The 19,915-nt window shown below is 41.0% G+C and overlaps 1 protein-coding gene across 1 annotated transcript in view; it reads left to right on the forward strand.

Annotated features, from left to right (window-relative positions):
- Positions 1-5,764: 5,764 nt before the first annotated feature.
- Positions 5,765-19,915, forward strand: part of waplb (WAPL cohesin release factor b) — a 29,239-nt gene continuing 15,088 nt past the window's right edge. The window contains exons 1-5 of the mRNA XM_056366082.1: positions 5,765-6,066; positions 6,874-7,382; positions 11,312-12,059; positions 13,802-14,163; positions 16,356-16,480. Of these exons, the coding sequence (XP_056222057.1) occupies positions 6,896-7,382; positions 11,312-12,059; positions 13,802-14,163; positions 16,356-16,480 (1,722 nt within the window). The 5' untranslated portion in view covers positions 5,765-6,066; positions 6,874-6,895. The remainder of the gene's footprint in view (positions 6,067-6,873; positions 7,383-11,311; positions 12,060-13,801; positions 14,164-16,355; positions 16,481-19,915) is intronic.

Consider the following 19,915-nt stretch of genomic DNA (forward strand, 5'->3'; position numbering starts at 1 on the left):
AAAACAATCTATTGTCTAATCATTTCTTGATTTTTAGCCATGAAAAGAAGCAGAAGCACGCACTAAGAATTTCTAATGCCAACGGATGAACTGTAATAATTTTGGAAATCCATCCTCAGCTAAACAATTCAGTTTGTCCAATACACTAATTCCTGACTTAATACTTGAAAAAGCAGTGACAATCCATTCAGCTGCATTCTGTGATTTGAGCTAATTAGCAAATGTTAGCATTCTCACCACAAGTATAAGATGATGAACATGATAGATATTATACTTGTTTAACATCAGTGTTTAGCTTTCACACCAGCAGTCAGATTTTTAATGACACCAGAAGGACTTTTCTGAGGTAGCGTTAAAGAAAAGTTGAATGTGACATCAGAATATTAACTCACTAATTTTGTGAATATAGGAAATGATTTGGGAACATTTCCCATACTGTTTGAATTGTTACCCCTTAAAACAAAACTACCTCTAACCCATCATCACTGGTTATGTCAATGGATTACCAACCAGTGAACTATAGGTATATATACTGTATAACTATAGATGCCTGAATGGGTAAAATTAAGCAGTAATCTAGGAGAAAAAATAAAGATTGGAGGAACATCTGAAAAGATAGATATGATTTTGTGCAGCATATATATTTGTTTTTCTCCTTTCATATCCTGACAGATGATTCACATCCCCTAAGCTTTAACTTGAGACCCCTTGTGAGGTCCTGACCCTCAAATTGAAAACCAATAATCTGTGTAAATTAAAGTACTGTATAATCATTGATGGAATGTATTGGATACCTTGAAATATTTTTTTCTTTTATTTTGAAAGCAGAAATATGGCCTCACAGTGTAATTGCTGACAACTTGATGCTGCAGTTTATCAACCAATCCACTGAGTTGAACTTTTTTTCCCTCACTTGCTTTGCAAAGGATGATGGTAAATGCAGTCCCTATAAAAGAAATAGATAATAGAGTGCACTAATGCAGAGTGCTTCCATCCACGCGGATGTCAGCGGTCAAAGGTCAGCTGAAGTACAGCAAGTACAGATTCTGTGCCTTGCTTAAGGGCACTCTGGTCAGATATTCATATTCATTCAGAGCCATCTGATTTTGATATTTTTGTGTTACTGTAAATCTGCAGATGTGTGACACAAACTTATTTTTCAAGGGAGCAATTAATTACAAAATCTGCAAAGAGCACACACACACACACACACACACACACACACACACACACACACACATACAAACACACTTCAGTGGTTTAAACTGAAACCCGTGCAGAAAAGGAAACAGCATCTTTAATGCAAAATTAGGGGACTTCCCATGGACTGTACCTACCCGGCCTTAAGACTATGTGTGTGTGTGTGTGTGTGTGTGTGTGTGTGTGTGTGTGTGTGTGTGTGTGTGTGTGTGTGTGTTAGGGTTTGTTTCTCAGCGCCTGGGTGTCAGTGGAAAGGTGTTTCCGTGTGTGGCTAGTGGCTCTTTGTGAGGATGATGTGGTGGAAAAAAAGAAAAAATAAACAGAGTAAACAGGTGGTTAACAGACAGGTAAAAAGAGAGACAGGCTGCATTCACAGTCAGCACTTTCTGATCAGTTTCCTCCTCCAGTTCTGTTCCGTTCTAACTTGTATTAAGTATCACTGTTTTATATATGAAGTATTAATCCTCATAAGAAACTTTTCTCACGTCCATGAATCTAACATGACATTTACAGTTTGTTCCTTTATAATAAAGTAGAACATCAGGAGGGAGGAGGGAGGTGAGAAGAGACGATAAAACAGAAAAGACATCAGAAGATATGAAAAGAGGAAGAATAGAAAGAGAGGGAAAACAGAAGACAAAATTAGAAAAAGGAGAAGAAAACAAGAAGAGGAGGGAGGACGTTCACAGGGGGACATAGTATTATGTCTAAATTCTGACATCTAGTGGGGGCTGAGAAACGTCTCAGCAGAGAGAATCTTTGAGTTTCAAGAGTCTCCTGCTCACAATATTCTAAACCTAGTTCCCAATGAAGAAGAATCAGTAGAAGAGCAAGTGTAGGAATGTATATAGGGACAACAGTTGTCCAACAATGGACTCCATCAGACAACAGACTTGCACGAATATCTGAGGTCTCTGTGCCTTAAAAAAAGTGAGAATTGCTTTTGTGAGGCGTTTGGAAATTTTTAATACAAATCTTTAAACATTGCTATTGAACTTTATTTGGGGTTTTGCAGAATTGTCCAGTTCTGAAATTTAGTTTAGAATAAGGAATGATGTGAATATCGACCTCAAAACAGACTTTCCACCTAACTTCATAAAGGAAATAACAATGGCACTCAACACTGGCAAGTAAATTGTGATGGATGCGTAATTCTATGTGACATTGAGCTGTTCGTGCCAAACCATAACCTTTGTAAACTGTGGTAAACGGTGGAAGCAACCAACTCAGTGGAAATTGAAATTTGATGTGTGGTGTGGACGCACGCTCTTTTGCAGACAAAGAACCACACATAATCTTGCTCACAATCATCAAAGAGAGAAAACATTTGAATTACTCAAACTGCTGCTAAAACTGCTGCTATTAAAATGTGGAACTTGTGCAAACAAGATCTAAATCTGGTGTGCATACAATAAGAAATATGATCTCCTTGACGTTGGGGGCTCTGTAATGTAACAAATGAATTGCTAAAAAATCCTCTTCCTCTCCTCTCTGAACCATCTTCTCCTAAACAGTGAGTTGATTGGGGTGGTAAGTCATTTGGCTTCCTTTATCTCTGTCTTTGCCAGAGATGATCCTATGGCTCCTATCTGCTGAGTGTCAAAGGCCTAATTGTTTGTAAGGATGGCGCTGCCAGCACAGATGCCAGCCCCTGTGCCAATCTATTCTTCGGAACTGTGTGATGCCTAAACACTCCAGGTGCTACCGCTAAGCTCTGCCAGGTTCTCAACAACCAGCGCCCGCTCAGGGAGCTTTTGGCATCCCTGTGGAAGAAGTCAGATCTGTTCTTTATTGTCAGAGTATTGAACCCCCTCATGGTACAGTAACGCCGGTCTATTGGCTGGCAGGGAGGCTGATGCTGGCACAGGCGCTGCAGCATGCCATGCAGGGATTTCAGCCAGGCTTAGTGCTCCGCAGTAACTTTTGGAGAGGTTTTTGTGGTTTGAAGAAGCGAGGCTTGATGCCAAGATGACCTGACTGCCCTGAAGAAACAGACAGCCATAGCAGGGTGCATGTCAACAAGCACTGGGATCATTTCAGGTCCTGTGGCAAATGGTAGGGACTAGTCATCCAGCTCTGGTGTCGTCTTCCCATCCCTCCTCAAAAACAAGAAGAGAGAGACACCCTTTTTTTTCCCCCCGGTGGTGTTACAGATCTGTCACATGTCTTTTAGAGAATGCCAGCATGCAATGGAGACCGAGGATCAATGAGATAACTACATGAGAAAACAGGGCTATGGCTGACAGTGGTGCTCGTAGCGTGGCTGTAGATCTAGTGCAGTCCAGAGAATGAGACTGTTGTTTCAGCATGTACCAGAGAGTCTCCAGACCTTCTCATTTCTGTGGACTGTAATTTTTGCGTTCAAGTTGAAATGTTTTCCATCATTTTCCATCTGTTACATATGGTTGAATGCACCTTTAAGACACTGTTAAATGGCAGTTAGACCCTGCAGCTTCCTAATTATTCCTCCACGCTGGTGAGAGTCAGAGCCGAAGCCATATTGTTTTCTGCTTTTCCATCCATCCCGTTCTCGTGGACACGATATCTTGGTAACCCCTTGACGGAACTTCTTCAAATTTGGCACAAACATTCACTAGAACATAAGGACAAACGGATTAGATTTTGTTAATCAAAGGTCAAAGGTCAAAGTCACGTTGATCTCACAATATGCGGTATTGGCCTTGTGAACACGATATCTCGAGAACACAAAAAGTGTTTTGCTGCAGGGCGGTAATTCCACTTTTTCTTATTAAAATGAAATAGACAGATATGATTTCAGCACTTGGACTCAAAATTGAGTTAAGCCATGAAGCACCACCTCTCCCAAACATGACCAAAATGACTTGGTGCAGTAAATGAGCATTTCCATAATGCAGACAATAGCAGAGCTCCGCTTACCTGAGACAAATTAGGAAACACTTCCTTGTTATGTTCTCTCTCTGATAAGGTAAACACAGGTAGGAAATTCATTTTCAGACCATCACCAGACTTCCACTGACAAAGAATACAGTAAGGAATACCGGTGATTCTTGGATTTCTGGAATACTGCCTCTTACACCAGCAGCTGACTCGCTGAATAAATCAGCTCAAAGTTAAAGTAACTTTGAGGTTTTTCTAGAGGAAAGAGTGACACCTCCTCCTGTCTGCCTGCTGTCTTTACCGCTTGCCTCAAAGGAAAATGGTGTCACACTCAGAGAGGGAATTCTGCTATCTTGTCATGCCATGACATCTTTAAAGATCCTGTCCTCCTGTCACGTAGCCACAGCGTCTGTAAAGTAGGTCTGCAGAGCTGACTGGGGGTGAACCAAATCCATGAGTGTTGATGTTGTAGGACAAAATCTTAGGTGATCCACCTTGTAACTTGCCGTTAAAGAACCTGTGTGAAGCATTCTTACAAGAGAGAGGTCAGAGGGCTTCACCCGGGCCTATGGCACTCTGCCGTCACTCTGAGAAAAACTCAAAGTCTGAGGCTTTGAGCAGACAGACAGCTACTCTTTCAGACACAATCAGAGGCACAGAGGAGGAGCTGAGAGCTGAGGCTGTATCAGTCCTGCAGAGCTCTGAGGCCGCAGTGGAAGGAGTCCAGCTGTGATGATCCACAGCTGGGCTCTGGAGTTTTGATGGATGTGGTGAAACACATGGGCAACCTGACCTTCAACATCTGGAACAGGCTGAAAAACCCAGAGAGGTTTGAATACTGGGATTCTGTTCTTGGCTCAGGCTTTAACTCAGGGACTCACAGCTGGGATGCTGAGGTTGGAGACAACAAAGAGTGGGAACTGGGCTTGTTAACACAGTCTGTATGTACGCAGGGATTTGTGGGGTCTACAGTGTTGAGTGTACAATTCAGTGAGGTTTGTACTCCTCAGGAAATAAATACACTGCTCTGTCAGTCAGTGAGAAACTCAAGAGGATCAGAGTTCATCTGGACTGGGATAAAGGAGAGATTTCACTCTCCGGGCCCATACCTGTGCATGACAGTTTAACATTGTACCATCTACTCAGTATTTCCTTAAAATGTTGATTGTTAGTAACGTAATGTAACACATTCTACAATTACAAAATAAATGTTTTTTTTTGATTGATGTTGTGGAGTTGACGTCATTTTTATTTGTTCTAACATTTTACTATCTTCAGGAACTGCGGAATTATTTGTGCCGCATTTACTGGCTATCATTTTAAATGTACCTTTTTTACGAGTTTAATGGGAGCACCTGAATGCGGCATTTGTAATGATAAGATTGATGAAGCTACTAGTGTGAAGGTCAAAAATTACATATCACATATCCGGTTTGAATTTTAACAATAAAATACAAACAAAATACAAAAACCTAGCAAAACAATGTACATACGTGACATCGAGTAATATGTACATACATGAGTCTGTATTAAATCCACGTGTCCACATTCCTTAGCAAATCTCCTCATATATATAAATACTTCCATGACAACTAGGCCTAGCGAAAATGTTCTTTACGTATGTTCAATTTCTGCTTTTATTTTTAAGGATAGATTACCCATTTCCGGTAACGTTCGGCTATCTCCGGTTAACTTGACGCAGCAGGGGAGTCCAATGGAACCCTTCGTCGCAACCCGGAGGAGACAATCGAGTGCGATTTAGCTTGAAAACACGAGCCGATTTCATTAGATTGGGTTATAAATCATATATTTTCTCAATAGTCCGGATTTGAGGCCCTCTCTGTTGTGTTTCAAATCCGCCAATTTGCCGTTAACTGCGTCTGTTCGGCCTTGTTTATACTGTGAGGAGCAGCTTGAATCAGGGAAGCAGGCCCGGTCCTGTGCGAGTTTAACGGCCGTTTCGGGTCTGGAGTGTGTTTTGTGCGGATTGGCCCTTTAGCTCACCAAGTAAGTAGAAATACAGATAATAGCCTGTGTTCGTTTAGCTGTAAAAGCCGGTCTACGTTTGGATTTTTTGGTTGTGGCACGACACGATATGAGTTTATAGTTATTGTTAGCTGCTAGCTTCAAGCTAGCAGTTTGTTGAGGTGACGGCTCCTGTCTCTTCTGTTGAGCTTTTTGCTAATGCTAACGGCTAAAACTCGAGCTAACGATAATAGTAACTTAGAAAAATGTGTTATATATTTACTTAATACACATCTCGCCACGTAATTACACGGATGCACTGTCTGAGTTGTTTCACCTCCACCAGTGTGTTTTGTTGTTTGCATTAATTTGTCTGCTAGCATCCTACCATTGCTGATAGCAGTCACTTAGCACCATTAGCTCGCTGCCAAGCTAATATTAGCCTTGTTTTGTCAAACCAGCTGGCTGAGAAGTACTCAAGCTGTTAGCTAGTAATATTCACACCTAGCTACGCATGTTCTATACAAACAGGATTGGAAAGTAATTAACAATGACACAATGATATAAACTAAACGGATTTGCATGTTTGTAGCGAAAAAAAACATAAAGAGGCCGTCATTTTGTGGATTAACATTTAAGTCCATGATACTGCAAGTATTTATCATCTGATCATTAAACATCACTGACACTGGCTACTGCTGTTCAGTTTCTAAACTTAAATACAAACAAAATCTATTGTTAAAACTGTAAAATGGGTTAAGTTGAAGAATCACATTCATGAGGAAGAAATATATTCTTATCAGCTCCTAAATGATGTACCTTTCTTTCTGCTCCCTCTTCTTGTCTCAGAGAATATGACCCAGATGCAACAATGACATCCAGATTTGGTAAAACCTACAGTCGCAAGGGAGGAGAGGGCACGTCCAAGTTTGATGAGGTTCTGTCCACTAAAAGAGGGACCCTTAGTACCAAATGGGGTGACACCACCTACAAGGCCAAGGTGGGCTCCAAGCGCACCGGTGCTCCCAAGAACGACTCTGTCCTGGGGGTGTACAAGAGGCCCCGTCCATCTGGAGATGGCTTGGAGGATCCGTTTGGGTTCGACAGTGATGAGGAATCAAAGCCGGTGTCGTCTCGGAGTGGCAGTAAGTCATCGCCTGCCAAGCCAGCATCAGCAGAGCCTCCCCAGGCAGAAAGGCCGGGTGTTTCTCTGGACACAGGGAGCAGGTCCAGCCTCCAGGGAGCATCCCACACTTTTGCATCCGCCCGAGGTGCGTCATGGCTGGCCGGTGACAGGAACCAACCCAGGGTGGTGGAGGACACAGCTCGGTTCTTCAACAGCAGCAGCACTAACATAGGTAATGTATGGAGTTTGAAACCTTTAAGTTTGGTTAGATTTGGAGTACGACTGCATTTGTAATTAAAGAATTGTATTGATCAATCTATTGATTACCTTATTTTAATTAATTGTTTAGTCTAAAAACTCAAAGATATTCACTTTAGATTGATAGAAAAAAGAACAGTGAATGACTAAGTGAAGTCATTATGATAGCCATTGTCATTTCACATTAAAACTCCAGATCTCCTGTTTGTAATAATATTCTACAGTGCGGTCACAAGGTTGTCCATGAATGGGCAGGAATTTGATGTTCTAAATCTTGCTGTTTGTTTTTGAATGTTTTTGATATATTGGCGATTGTAAAAATGTCTCCTTGAAGCTGTTGACTAAACAGAAGCCAACTGTGGTGCTCTCTGACTGAAGGCTTCCATCAGCTATAGAAAGTTTAGCTTCTCTGAATTTTTTAGTGTCAAAATGGAGACACATCTGGCCAGGAGGAGTGCGCCATGAGTTCTGATTTTGATTCAAATGGAATGAAAACAAACATAGATGGGCAGATACGATGGTTCAGTCTAGCAGCATCCTGAGGAGCATGGTAACCACACACATTACTTTTGGCACAATACAAAAATCCTATGAGGGGGTGAAGCGTTCCAGTTTGTGATGGAATCTGATGGCTCACAGACGCCAAACAAATTCTGGGTCTTCAGATGACAAAGTGTAAAAACTCGGTGACCTCTGTAAAACTGAATACTCCTGTGGACTTTGCATTTGTCTTTGTGTGAATGCTTGCGGTTTCCATCAGTGGTTTTTGTCAGGGACTTCAATTTTACATCTCAGTGATTTCATATTTGACAGAACAGCATCGGAGAAATCAGTTTTGTTGTTCATCCTCTCACAGCCGGTCACTGTCAGTGTCGTCACTTTCAGCTTGACTTGTCCTCAGCTTTCTGTGGCCGCTGCTGGCCACCTGCCAGAGACGCGAGGCACTCCAACTGACTCCCAACAACAAGCTGTATCTCAGTGAGCACTTCGGCTCAGAGCAACGTTTCCACTGTGTTTGGACATTAAGCCATGTTGAAGGGAAGTCAGTACGACACCGAAGTTCAGCTGCAACACTGCCATCAACAGCCTTGTTATCTGCTTACTAAGACTGGTGATGTTGACTCAGTACATATGACAGAATCCTTGACCAAATAACACTTGAGTAAATCTGCCTGTAGAGCTGACTGAGTGATATTTGTATTCAAGAAGGTTATGAGATGTGTTTATTTTGCTCGGATACAACAGAAAATAAAATTAAAAATCTGTTCCACTGAACTTTAAGTCCGCAAACTGTAGAGGTTGGATTTTAGATTTTTATTGAGACTTAATTGAGCAATGAGTTTATCTTACAGGCTTCAGATAAAAGTCATTTTACATTGAATCCTTGTCACTTGTGGATATTCAATGTACAACTCCTGTGCCAGACAATATTAAGATGAGTTGTTTTCTGGTAAATCTGAATTTGTGTTCCAAAATCTAAAATTGTAAATGATGTTCTGAGTTAATTCGATCACACTGATCAAACTGATACCATGTTCTGCATTAATGAATGCCCTGAGCAAATCCAGAGGATTGGGACGGAGGCCAATCCAGTCATTTTCGATTGATTGGCTAAAGCCTGATTCCTTTCTGATGCAGTACATTGCTTGTTTGCTCTTCATGCGCCAGCTGCAAAGAAAACCACCTCACTGCCATCCTTTCAAACACTGTTGTCATTTCCTAATGCACAATGTTGTGAGTGAAAGGAACATGGAGTAACACAAAATAAACAGAAGCCAGCAGTTGTAGTTAATGATATGTCAGCCTGCATCAGGGCTGCTGCTGTTTGAAAGGAGCCATTTTTATTCCTATATTTTTTTTTTTCCTTCTCATGTTCAGTATAAGAAAATACTTAATCATTAAATTGTTTCCGACTGTTTATACACCAGTCTGTTGTCATTTATGTTTTTAAAGCAGAAAAATCAAAATTATTTTACTACTCATAAATGTGATAGGTGCAACTTACAGCTTTATTTTGAAAAACTGAGTTTTCTTGAACCATGCTTACAAACAATTCTGTTGAAGTTCAAACTATGGTGACACACCTAACTTTCAATTCACTTTATCAGATTCACATATTATACTCAGTCATGTAGGAACTGTACAGTGTGATCACTAAGGCTGGCAAAATAGTTGCAGGTTGCTGAAGTGTCACCCCTCAGACTCTGGTATTTTTATTTGCCCTTTAATAGGAAAATTGAAACCAAGGTTTATTATTGATTTTTTTTTTTAAATAGTTCACATTGGATTGGATTAACAAATCACCATGTTGTGATCATTTTCTCACTTGTATGAATCTTCTCTTGTTATCATGAGCAGTGTGGCAGATTTTCATGTCACCTCTGTGTGTCTGAGTGTTATCCAGGCTGGTCCATCTGCAATGAATAAATCATTAATCATCATTAATTGGCACAATTGTTGTGTCATCATGACCCAAGATTTTGGTTCCTCAAATAATCTTATGAAATTCTGTAAACAGGATGTGATGTTTACATGTGCAATGAAAATTCAATTAACAAGATGCTCAGAAGGTCTGCCTTTAACCTCTGTTGCTGAGAGGTTTGTAGTTGTTGGGGGGGTTGACACTGGAGTCAATGGGGCAGAGTTGAGCCCAAATTGTACTTCCAGCTTTGGGCTGGGGTAAATTCTGTGTGTGTGTCTGTGGCTGTTTTGGAGTGTATTCAGGATAACACTTTTCAAAGGAAGGTTACAACATGGAGGGTCAAGGCACTCTATGGTCTTGTATGAGTATTGCGCCGTATCCATTCACCTACAGTTACATGGTCAGAGCATTCGGCATAAAGGCCAGTCCCCCTTTCTTTTGCTGTGGCTGATGCTCTGGAGCAGCTGATGTTTTATTGTTTGCAAGTTTTTCTTTTTCTCAAATAAGGTCAGAAGAGAGAGAAGAAGCGAAATGGCCCACTTTTTTAGTTTTGCTCGCACTTGCGCTCCAACAACACAGCCTTAAAAAAAAAAAACCCAAAACAAACCACAGCTCCTTTACAGAACAGATAGAGATATTCTTTGATGTTACACTGTGAAGCAATTTCCTTTCTTTGCTCAGAGTTAAGAGTTCAGTATTGTTACCTGTTAGTAATCTGTGAAGGCAGAAACGACCAGGGGGTGCTAATAACCAGAATCTCCATGTTGACTTGGCAAGTACGTCCAGACGCTTTTGATTTTCTTCAAGAAATACGTCAACCTGCAAATGAGTTGGCAGTTAGAAGTTCCAGGTGTGTGTGTGTGTGTGTGACCTGTTTTCAGTTGTAAAGTTGCATTTTGAAATGGTGCAGTCATTATGTTCACCACCTTTCTGCTGAGCAGATGATGATGTTAACCAGAAGCCAAATTGTGGGCACAGTGTTGTTTCACTGATGTAGTAGATAGCATTTTTGCCGGTTGCGACGCATCACTATCTTAATGATTTTAAACGTCAGGTCCAGAGAATACAGAGTGTTGACATTAGTGGTGAAATAATATATCAGTTAATTGATTGGTAGATTGATCAAATATTCTGTGGTTCCTGCTTCTGAAATATGAGGATTTGCTGGTTTCCGCCATTTTTGTCATTATTAATTGAATGTCTTTGAGTTTTGGGCTGTTGGCTTGTGATGGTTTCTCCCCTTTACTCTGACATTTTATAGACCAAACAGTTTATCAGTTAATCAAAAGAATTATCAACAGATGCCTCGATTTATAAATAAAATTAGCTGCAGTCCTAGTTGACATTAAAATACCTGTAATACTATAGCTGGAGCTAAATAAACAATTAATATTTAAATTAACTTCATAAAAATCAACGCCATTAGTTTAAGGTAGTTGTTAGTATTGATTCTGAATCAGTTTTCTCTTCCTTTTCCGCAGGAAAGTCCCAGCAGAGTTCCTTGTCATTACTGGAGAACCAGCACAGCTACTCATGGTACCAAAATGCTTCTGAGAGCGACAAGAAGCCCCTGGCGCAGACAACCACCCTGAAGACAGGGTCCAAGGCAGAGTCCACCTACGACTCCTGGGATGCTATCATGGGTCTCCGTCCGCCCTCACCCAGCCAGGAACCTCGTAACCCCGCCCCCACACTCTCCTGGGCTACAGCAGGTGTCACCACTGGCAACTTTGACCTGGGGCAGACCCGGCATCAGAAGCCGCCCTCTCCCCCACGGCTCCAGAGCCCCAGCGAGAGTGAGGACCTCGGTGGCGACTCGGACTTCCTTGTCGAGACATCAGACTACTCCCAGACATCCTCTTCCTCATCACTTGTTAGAAACTCTAACTGTCGGACGTACAGGAGGCCTAACAAACAGGGCTCTGGCAAAGCGCAGGACTCCAGTGGCTTTGCCAGCACAGTTTTTGGTGCAGATCTTCCCAAACCCTCATCTGACAGCAGTAATAAGACAACAGGTAGTGGAGGGGGACGGGGCAGGACGAGGGACTACACAGTGCTGCACCCCTCGTCTGTGTCAATGTGTAATGTCACAATCCAGGACCGAGTGGTGGAGGAGTTTAGCAGTGATGCAGCACCCTCTAGTGGTAGCAGTAGTGCCGGGTCTGGCAGCACAACAGAGCTGGGAGAGGCGGGATGGCAGCGGAAGAAGACGGAGCAGCAAAACACGAGGTAGGACAACATGAACAAGTAGAACTGCTACTTTTCTCAAATGCTTTGGGGAGTTTTTGTTAAATGTTGTCGAATAACTGAAAAAAACATCTCTGCACACTTGAATGTGATAGCAGCGTAACTCTAACAGAGGTAGAAGACTTCTTACTCCTGCACAGTCTTGCTAAATGCTAAACGATGTACCTGATCAAAGTTGAAGGTCAAAGTATGTTTATGTTGCAGTCTCATGCTAAAATCCTAAATTTTTTTCCCTCATCAGTCTACACTCAATACCACATAGTGACAAAGAAAAAAAGAGAAGTTTAACATTTTATTACATTTAGTAAAAAGGAAAAACTGAAATATTGCATAAATATTCAAACCTTTTACTCAGTCCTTAGTTTTACACACCTGGACTTGGAGATTTTCTGCATTTTCTTCATTAAGAATATGTCTGTACGTTGCTACATTTATCTTTCCCCTCAACCCTGACCAGGGTCCTTTGTCCCTGTCACTGAAAAACACCCACACAGTCTGATGCTGCCACCACCATGTTTCACTGTTGTGACGGTGTTGAGCAGGTGATGAATGGTGAGAGTCCTTGAGGTGCTTTATTGCAAACCTTCACTGAGGAGAGTTTCTGTCTGGCCACTCTGCCATAAAGACCAGATTGGTGGAGTGCTGTTCAGCCAGACTGACCATCGGGTTCTTGGTGACCTCTCTTACCATCACCAAAGTTCTCTTTTTTGGCTTTGTCATTATGGGGTGTATAGAGTGTAGATTGATGAGGGGAAAAATGAATTTAAAGACTGCAACATAGACAAATGTGCTGCTAAATGGACCTGGCAGTGAGATTATTTTCACAACTGATGAATAACTTGTCTGTTATTTGTAATTAATTTGTTTAATATTTTTTTTGTTGTTGAGTAGGTTCATAAACCAACAGAACATCACACTACACCTCTACTGGAGTTTCCAAAGATAAAAAATGTCAGGCTGAATGTTTTGGAACTGCATCATCACAATTATGCACAAAACATCTGGAATATTTCCATTTGGAATGGTGCAGCCATAAAAAGCTGTCTTGGGTTTGATTATTTCACTCAGTGGAAAACATAATATGGCTGGAAAATACATTATATGCTAGTGTCACATGGTTTGGAATCACATGATTGTAACTCCCTTAAAGCCACTTAAGGGATAATAAAAGAGGGTACCTGGCAATTTTAAGAATTCAAAAGATTTACCATTGCTTCCTGTCTGATTTCAAAACTTCTGTCCAACTAGATTAACAGAGAAACTGGATGGAGAGGGAAAAGTCAGTGAAGCAAGTGGCATGAAAAGGTTGCCTATAAAGTCATTTTTTGGCACACAGATACACTGTTTTCATTTCACCCATTTTATGTATTTACTGTTTACTTTTACTTTTCTGCCAATGAAAAATCATTCCTTACGGCCACAGGATTTTTTTCTGAAACAAAATTCTAAATTAAATAAGTTTGCTTTCATTAACTTGTTTCCTAAACAGCATAGAGTTAATAAAAATTTGGTAGGTTGCTCTTTCATGTCCGCTAATTTTCGACAAAGTTTGAGCCTGAAGTTGGAAACCAAGAAATGGAAAGCCTCCAGGATGTTACTTGACTGCCTCGTTTTTTGAGCTGATTCTTATTCATTTTTGAAAATCATAAAAAGTTCTGACTTTGCCTTTTTCCTGACTACAGCATGTAAACAATGTTTTGATTGTATACGTGTCCTCTCCGCAGGTTCAGGCAGACCCAGACCAAGTCAAAGAAGGACAGTAAGCTGGAGCTGTTTGGTTTTGAAGACACAGATACCCATCAGGAGGAGAACAGCTCTGACAACACAGACAGCCGATCCAGTTACAAAATTAAATACTTTGGCTTTGACGACATGAGCGACAGTGATGGTTCTGACGACGACAGCTCTAAAGAGAGGAGGAGGGCCAAGAAAGCTGCCGTCACCAAGGCAACCCCAGTGGTTACCATAGAAGAAACACCAGCCTATGACCCGCCGGATCCCTTCGAGAGGCTGGAGAGTCGTGAAAGACCGGCAGCTAGGGAGAACAAGAAGAACTCTGAGAGGCAGGAGAGCAGGATACGAGAAGGTTAGAACACACTCGCACTCTCTTCCTGTAGTAGCCTAAAGAAACAGGGAGCAGGCTTCAGGGAGTCTTTGGTTACTTATGAATAAGATCACATTTTTTCATTCAGATCCGCTTCAGCATGCATTTCACTCTGTCTTAATGACAGCAGTATAAATTTATCTGTAATGAAATCGTATTTAATAATCTCTTTGAAAGAAAATGCTTTTCAAACCTCTCAGCATCACAGTTGCTCATTTACTTTGCTCAGTCTGGAGGCAGAAGAAGCTCAGAGTTTGTGTTTAGCTGCTCATGGCGTTGTCAATTTAATGATAAGGACTGACATTAACTGAAATTATTTTAGTTCCTGAGGAGTTCATGTTACCATGTAATTAGTTTTCTGGTCAGTGGTGGAGGATTCTGTCAATTCAAAGTGAAGAGCACAACACACACTGAACCTCAGCCAAGAGTAACACAACTAGTAGACAACCAGTAGAGTAACAAGTAGACAAATTAGAGTAGGGTTTAGATAACCAGTTCTACTTTGGACCTGGTTTCCATTATGCAGAATACCTGTATTTGCTCCCTTCTGACACTTACTATTCTCATATCAAACCTTTATCTCCTCCCTCTTTTTTTATAAGCAAAGAGCCAGTACAGACTGTCTCTTTCATTAGTTCAAATGACATTGATTATATCAGCTGTAGCTAATTAATGTAATTCGTCAAGGGTTATAAATGCACTTCAGCTGTTGTCTGGATAGTATGCTACAATCTGACGTCTGTTCTCTCTCAATGATGTTTGTGAGTGAAAAGAGCCGTTACTCTGTTACATCACTGTTCAACCCCGGGAGAAGTGTATATTTTGGCTGGACCACACCAGCGGAATGTCGGGGACTGACTGAGTGATGAGGTTACACCATTGGTCGGCTGGACAAGTGGTTGTTGCTCTTTTGAAATGACATGGCACAAACAAACACTGTTGCCAATTTAGCACAATTGTCACTAGATGAGCCAATGTTTCTAATCTAAGTCTAGCAACTTTTTGGGATAAACCTTAGCTGCTTTCTGTTGAAGACAGTCGCCAGTATTGCCCCACGAGTTCGGGCTTTCCCTCTGCAGGCACACCTCTCACTTCTGACAGCACAGTAGCTGAGTCCTGGTTACAAAATCAGGATTTTAGCATCAGCAGCAGCTTGGAAGTGACTGCTGGTTAACATGTAGTCTTAATGGGCCGCGTTTCAGTCACTACTTCATACTCGTTCCGTTGTCTGCCAACAGAAACAGAAAAACGTGGAAATAAGAACAGCTTATAGGGAATTCAGCTGTATATACTATAATACTGTATATGTGAGCACAGGGAGGAGGAGAGAAACAAACGGATAAAGAGCTGAAACCAGCTGATACTAGGCAGGATGCAAATACAGTGTGGCCCAGCCATGTATTAGGTTTTGACTTAGTCTTGTAGTTTAACAAGATCAGGTGAGGGAGTTGAAAGAAATGATCTGTGTCATGTCAAACTTCAAGAGACTCACTTTAATTTTTTTTTATGCAGCTCATTTCATTTTTGGGTGACAAACTGTCATCATTGATTAGACTGCCACTCAAAAATGTAATGTCTCTTTTCAGCCAGCAGAAGGTGATTACAGATCTAAATTGAATAATTGAGTTTAATAATTGTAGTTATTTGCAGATGTTGAAAGACGAGCCATTTACTCCAATGCTCAACCCACGTCTGACAGGGTCCAGAGTTTTGTAGAACAGGGCTACTAGTATGTCTGCATTTCTATCTTCAGATAAGACTAGATGTTATTTTCTTTGTGTAATGTTTATATGTACATGTAAACACGAAGGCCCCACACCAGCACTAAGATGCAGTACTTTGCTTCTACCCCCATACCAGCACACACCATGAACCCATCCTCCCACACACTCTGAGGACATGATGCCCTAACAACACTAACAAACCCTGTGTCGTCCTCCTCTCGTCTGAGCTCATCCTCAGCAGCCAATCACTGTGAAGTGTCAGAGTGTGGTGTTTATCTGGTCTGACTGAGGCCACAGGAGAAGCACTGAAAACCCTGACCACACAGCAGAACTTAATAAAGACTCAGTCACTGTCATTTCAGGTCACTTCTGTCTCATTCAGGATGTAATGAACAGAGCATGTTTTGGTTTTAAAGTCTCACTGATGGTGTCTGTGTGTTTTGTCTACAGATGTCCTGGACTTCTCAGAGGAAGACTTCAGGGTGGTGGCCAGGGCCCCAAGGAGGCCACCTCTGGGAAAAGCAGCTGAGAAGAACCCAGACACCTTACGGAGGATCTTCAGTGCACACAAGAAGGTCAGACACAACGTCACGCTTAGCCACATCACTGCGAAGCCAAACACACTTCGTGAATGACACACTGCTGTTTATTTTGAATCAGTCCCTCATACACCGCCTTGCTGCGCTAAATACTTATGAGATCACCGAATCGGGATTAGTCCGCTGCTGAAAATAGTCCCCAGCAAATGCACAATCTCGTGTTTAAGAAACATTTGCTGAAAACTACAGTGGCCAGCTGTAAAAAAAAAAAAAAAAAAAAAAAAGAAGGTTTATATCTTAGAGGCGACCACTGGGTTTGGATGCAGATGAACACATGGTTGGTTTTGGTCTTTTTAATGGATTTGTTGACAGTAAGAAAAATATACAAAAATATCAGGATACTGTTAGATTTTTCAATGTTTTTAGACATTTTTGCTTGCATTAAAAACCCAAAATGTTATTGCGTAATAGTTGCCAGGTTTTAACACACTTCAATCTCAAAAAACAAGTTTGCAGTGTGCAAAATAATTGATAGTGAAAAGGTGGATATAGACACATTTCAAGTATTCCTAGAGAGAAGTAAACAAGACAGTCATTCAGTTGTCCGATATAATTTTCAAGTTTAAATTTACAGTTGTATGAATAACACTCAGCATTTCCTACAGTTTTGGTGGTCAACTTTGTGGGGGTGTGGGGGTTCTTAGATGGTACTGTCCTTTCGACAGAAGATCTCTTATTTGTGTGTTCAAGCATTTTGTCTCCCCTGGTAAAATCACCTGTTTAGTGTTTAGATGAATTACTCTAAACACAAAGGCCAAATTGGATAGAAAACATACAATTTAAACTTGACTTCTGACTGAAGCATAATGAGTATCAGAATTCACTTTGACTTATAAAAAGATAAAAATAAATGCACATGTGGGTCATTCTATGCATGTGAAGCACTCAACTGAAATATTGTAATCCCTAACTGCATGTACCTGTGGGGATGGGACTGTCCACTTACACTCAGTATGACTCAGTAGGCTTGCGTGCGTGTGCGTGTGCGTGTGCGTGTGCGTGTGTGTGTGTGTGTGTGTGTGTGTGTGTGTGTGTGTGTGTGTGTGTGTGTGTGCGCGTGCGTGCGTGCGTGCGTGCGTGCGTGTGTGTGTGTGGGCAGAGCAGGAGAGTTCAGCTCTGGTTTATTCGTGGATGGATGAGGGGATGGATTCAGTCTTTCTATAGCAGACACAGATCACTGTAATCAATTCAGACCAGTGGAAATGGAAGTCTTAAGTAACTCATGTTTACTGTATATGAATTGTCAGCATTACATGAATCTTTCTGCAGTTAAAGCCGTGAAAAACACTTTGATTGAACTGATGATTTGATTTTACTCTTGTTTTCCTGTACAAGTGTTGTTAATTAGACCCAGTCAAATTTCTGTAGTTTGCCAGTTTTGTCAGAACAAGCTCTGCGAGGCCTTTCTTCCTCTCAGCTGCTTGTTGAATGTGTTCTCTTTAGTTTGCAGTATTTTAACTTTGTTGGAAAAAGTGATGCTGGTGCAGTTGTAATCAGCAAGACAAATTTCAGAATTCAAATTAGTTTTATTTCAGAGGGGGTCAGGATTGCCTGGAACATCGTCATTAACACACACCACTGCCTCTGGTGTTTGCATTGCAGTCTGTAATAATAGGTTTTTGCATCGGAAAGAAAATAATCATTTTGCAAATAAATGCTCTTTGGTTGAGAGGGTTTTCATAGAATCACATTGAGCTTCAGGCTCATTCACATCTAGAATGGTAATTATAATCATCAGTCTAAAGAATTAACCAAATTCTACTAAAACTACATTTCTAACCCACCTAATATAAGCTGTGTTGGTATATTTTGTAAATTAATTCCCTCAGAGAGGAGGTAATCTATAACCTCCCCTTTTAATGCACCAAAAGTGCTACAACAAATCACAACTAACCCGAAGCAACAACCATAACAAGTGTATGTGTCCTTTTTGTATGGGTTAATTTCAAACAGGAAGTTGAGTCGTTGTTGCAGAAATATTCACGAAACTTCAGCTGGTTTTACTGGTTCAGACGAGTAAGACCTGGTACAGAAAAACAATGCAATGCAGCAAAAAAAAAAAAAAAGAACATGCAGAAAGTATTTTGAAAAAGCAACATCAGCTTAAATAACATCTCGTCTTAAATAGCGCCCCTGTAAGCGAACTGTGTTTCACGCTCTCCTGTCATCTGAAACTTTTGCAGAGGCAGAGATAACTTTGTTGTGAAGTTATCTCTCGGCACCTTCAGGGAACTTTTGAAGTGCCAAAGTATAAAGTTAATTTCCTCTGTGTGTGCCCATTGCAGACCAGCAGTAAGAGTATTAGCAGACACATTGCCCATAGGAGCATAATAATGTACTTAATGTACTCTCTTGTTCTCCAGTTTCATGCCCTGACTCTGACAATAACTTCTCTCCCTCTCTGTCGAGTAATGTATTCTCCCTGTCTCCATCGCTTCCTCTTGACCAGCTTGTCTTTACTTTTTACCGCTTGAATTATGCTCTCTACTGCGTCCTCCTCCCTCCTTGTTCTATTATACTTTCTGGCTCTCTCTAACACTGTACATTCTGGCTCGCTCTCTCCCCATCTTCAGTGAACATTATTGGGAGCGAGACCCGAGTTGAGTTCATTATAAAAACAATAGCCTTTGGAAGTGACCAGCCCTCGGAGCAGTCGTCAAAACTCTGCCTCAATTACAGTAAACTGTGAGTCTGTGGCATTGGCGAAGTAGGAGTGCTGTTAGGTTATTCCCCTGAGGATGCTGGGACATATTAGATGTTACCATAATGACAGCTCGTAGATGGACTCATCCATATTTAAGAGATGGTGTAGGGTTTATTTGGATTTTTTTTTTATTTTTTTGATGGGACAAACAGTTATTGCATCCCTAACATTGACTCCAGAGTTCCACTGTGGTTCTCTACACTGTTGTACTATTAATATTTTTCTGTAGTCCCACAAGGAAAGGGAAGAAAAAGACTTTCTATTCATTATTCATCTGTTCATAATGTTTGCAGATGTGAATCAGGCACTGTATATATTATACTGTAAGTGACAGATTAAAGCAGTGAAGCAGCATAGGACAAAATATCTTAATTTTTGGTCTGTAGTATGGATCAACCTGTGAAAAACTCAATCCTACACTCCCCACAATGCAACTGTATTGTGTCTTCTGGTCATAGTTTTCCTGTCTGATGCAGATACACTAGTTTTTTTTTCCACACTCCAGTTTATAACATGGGCTTCCCTTGGTTCAAAACACAATTTGTTGTTCTTTTTCCAACCGGCAGTGCATCTAAAAGCAGCTGATTAATAATTTTATTGATAAGTAAAATCCATAATGGAATGGGAAATGATTAAAGTAAATTCACTGCCCATTCCCAAGCTTGTGCTGTTGTGACTAACGAGGAGGCAGTTTTCTGTTAATGCAC

Source organism: Seriola aureovittata, chromosome 21, assembly GCF_021018895.1.
Source record: "Seriola aureovittata isolate HTS-2021-v1 ecotype China chromosome 21, ASM2101889v1, whole genome shotgun sequence".
In the NCBI taxonomy this organism is placed as follows: Eukaryota; Metazoa; Chordata; class Actinopteri; order Carangiformes; family Carangidae; genus Seriola; species Seriola aureovittata.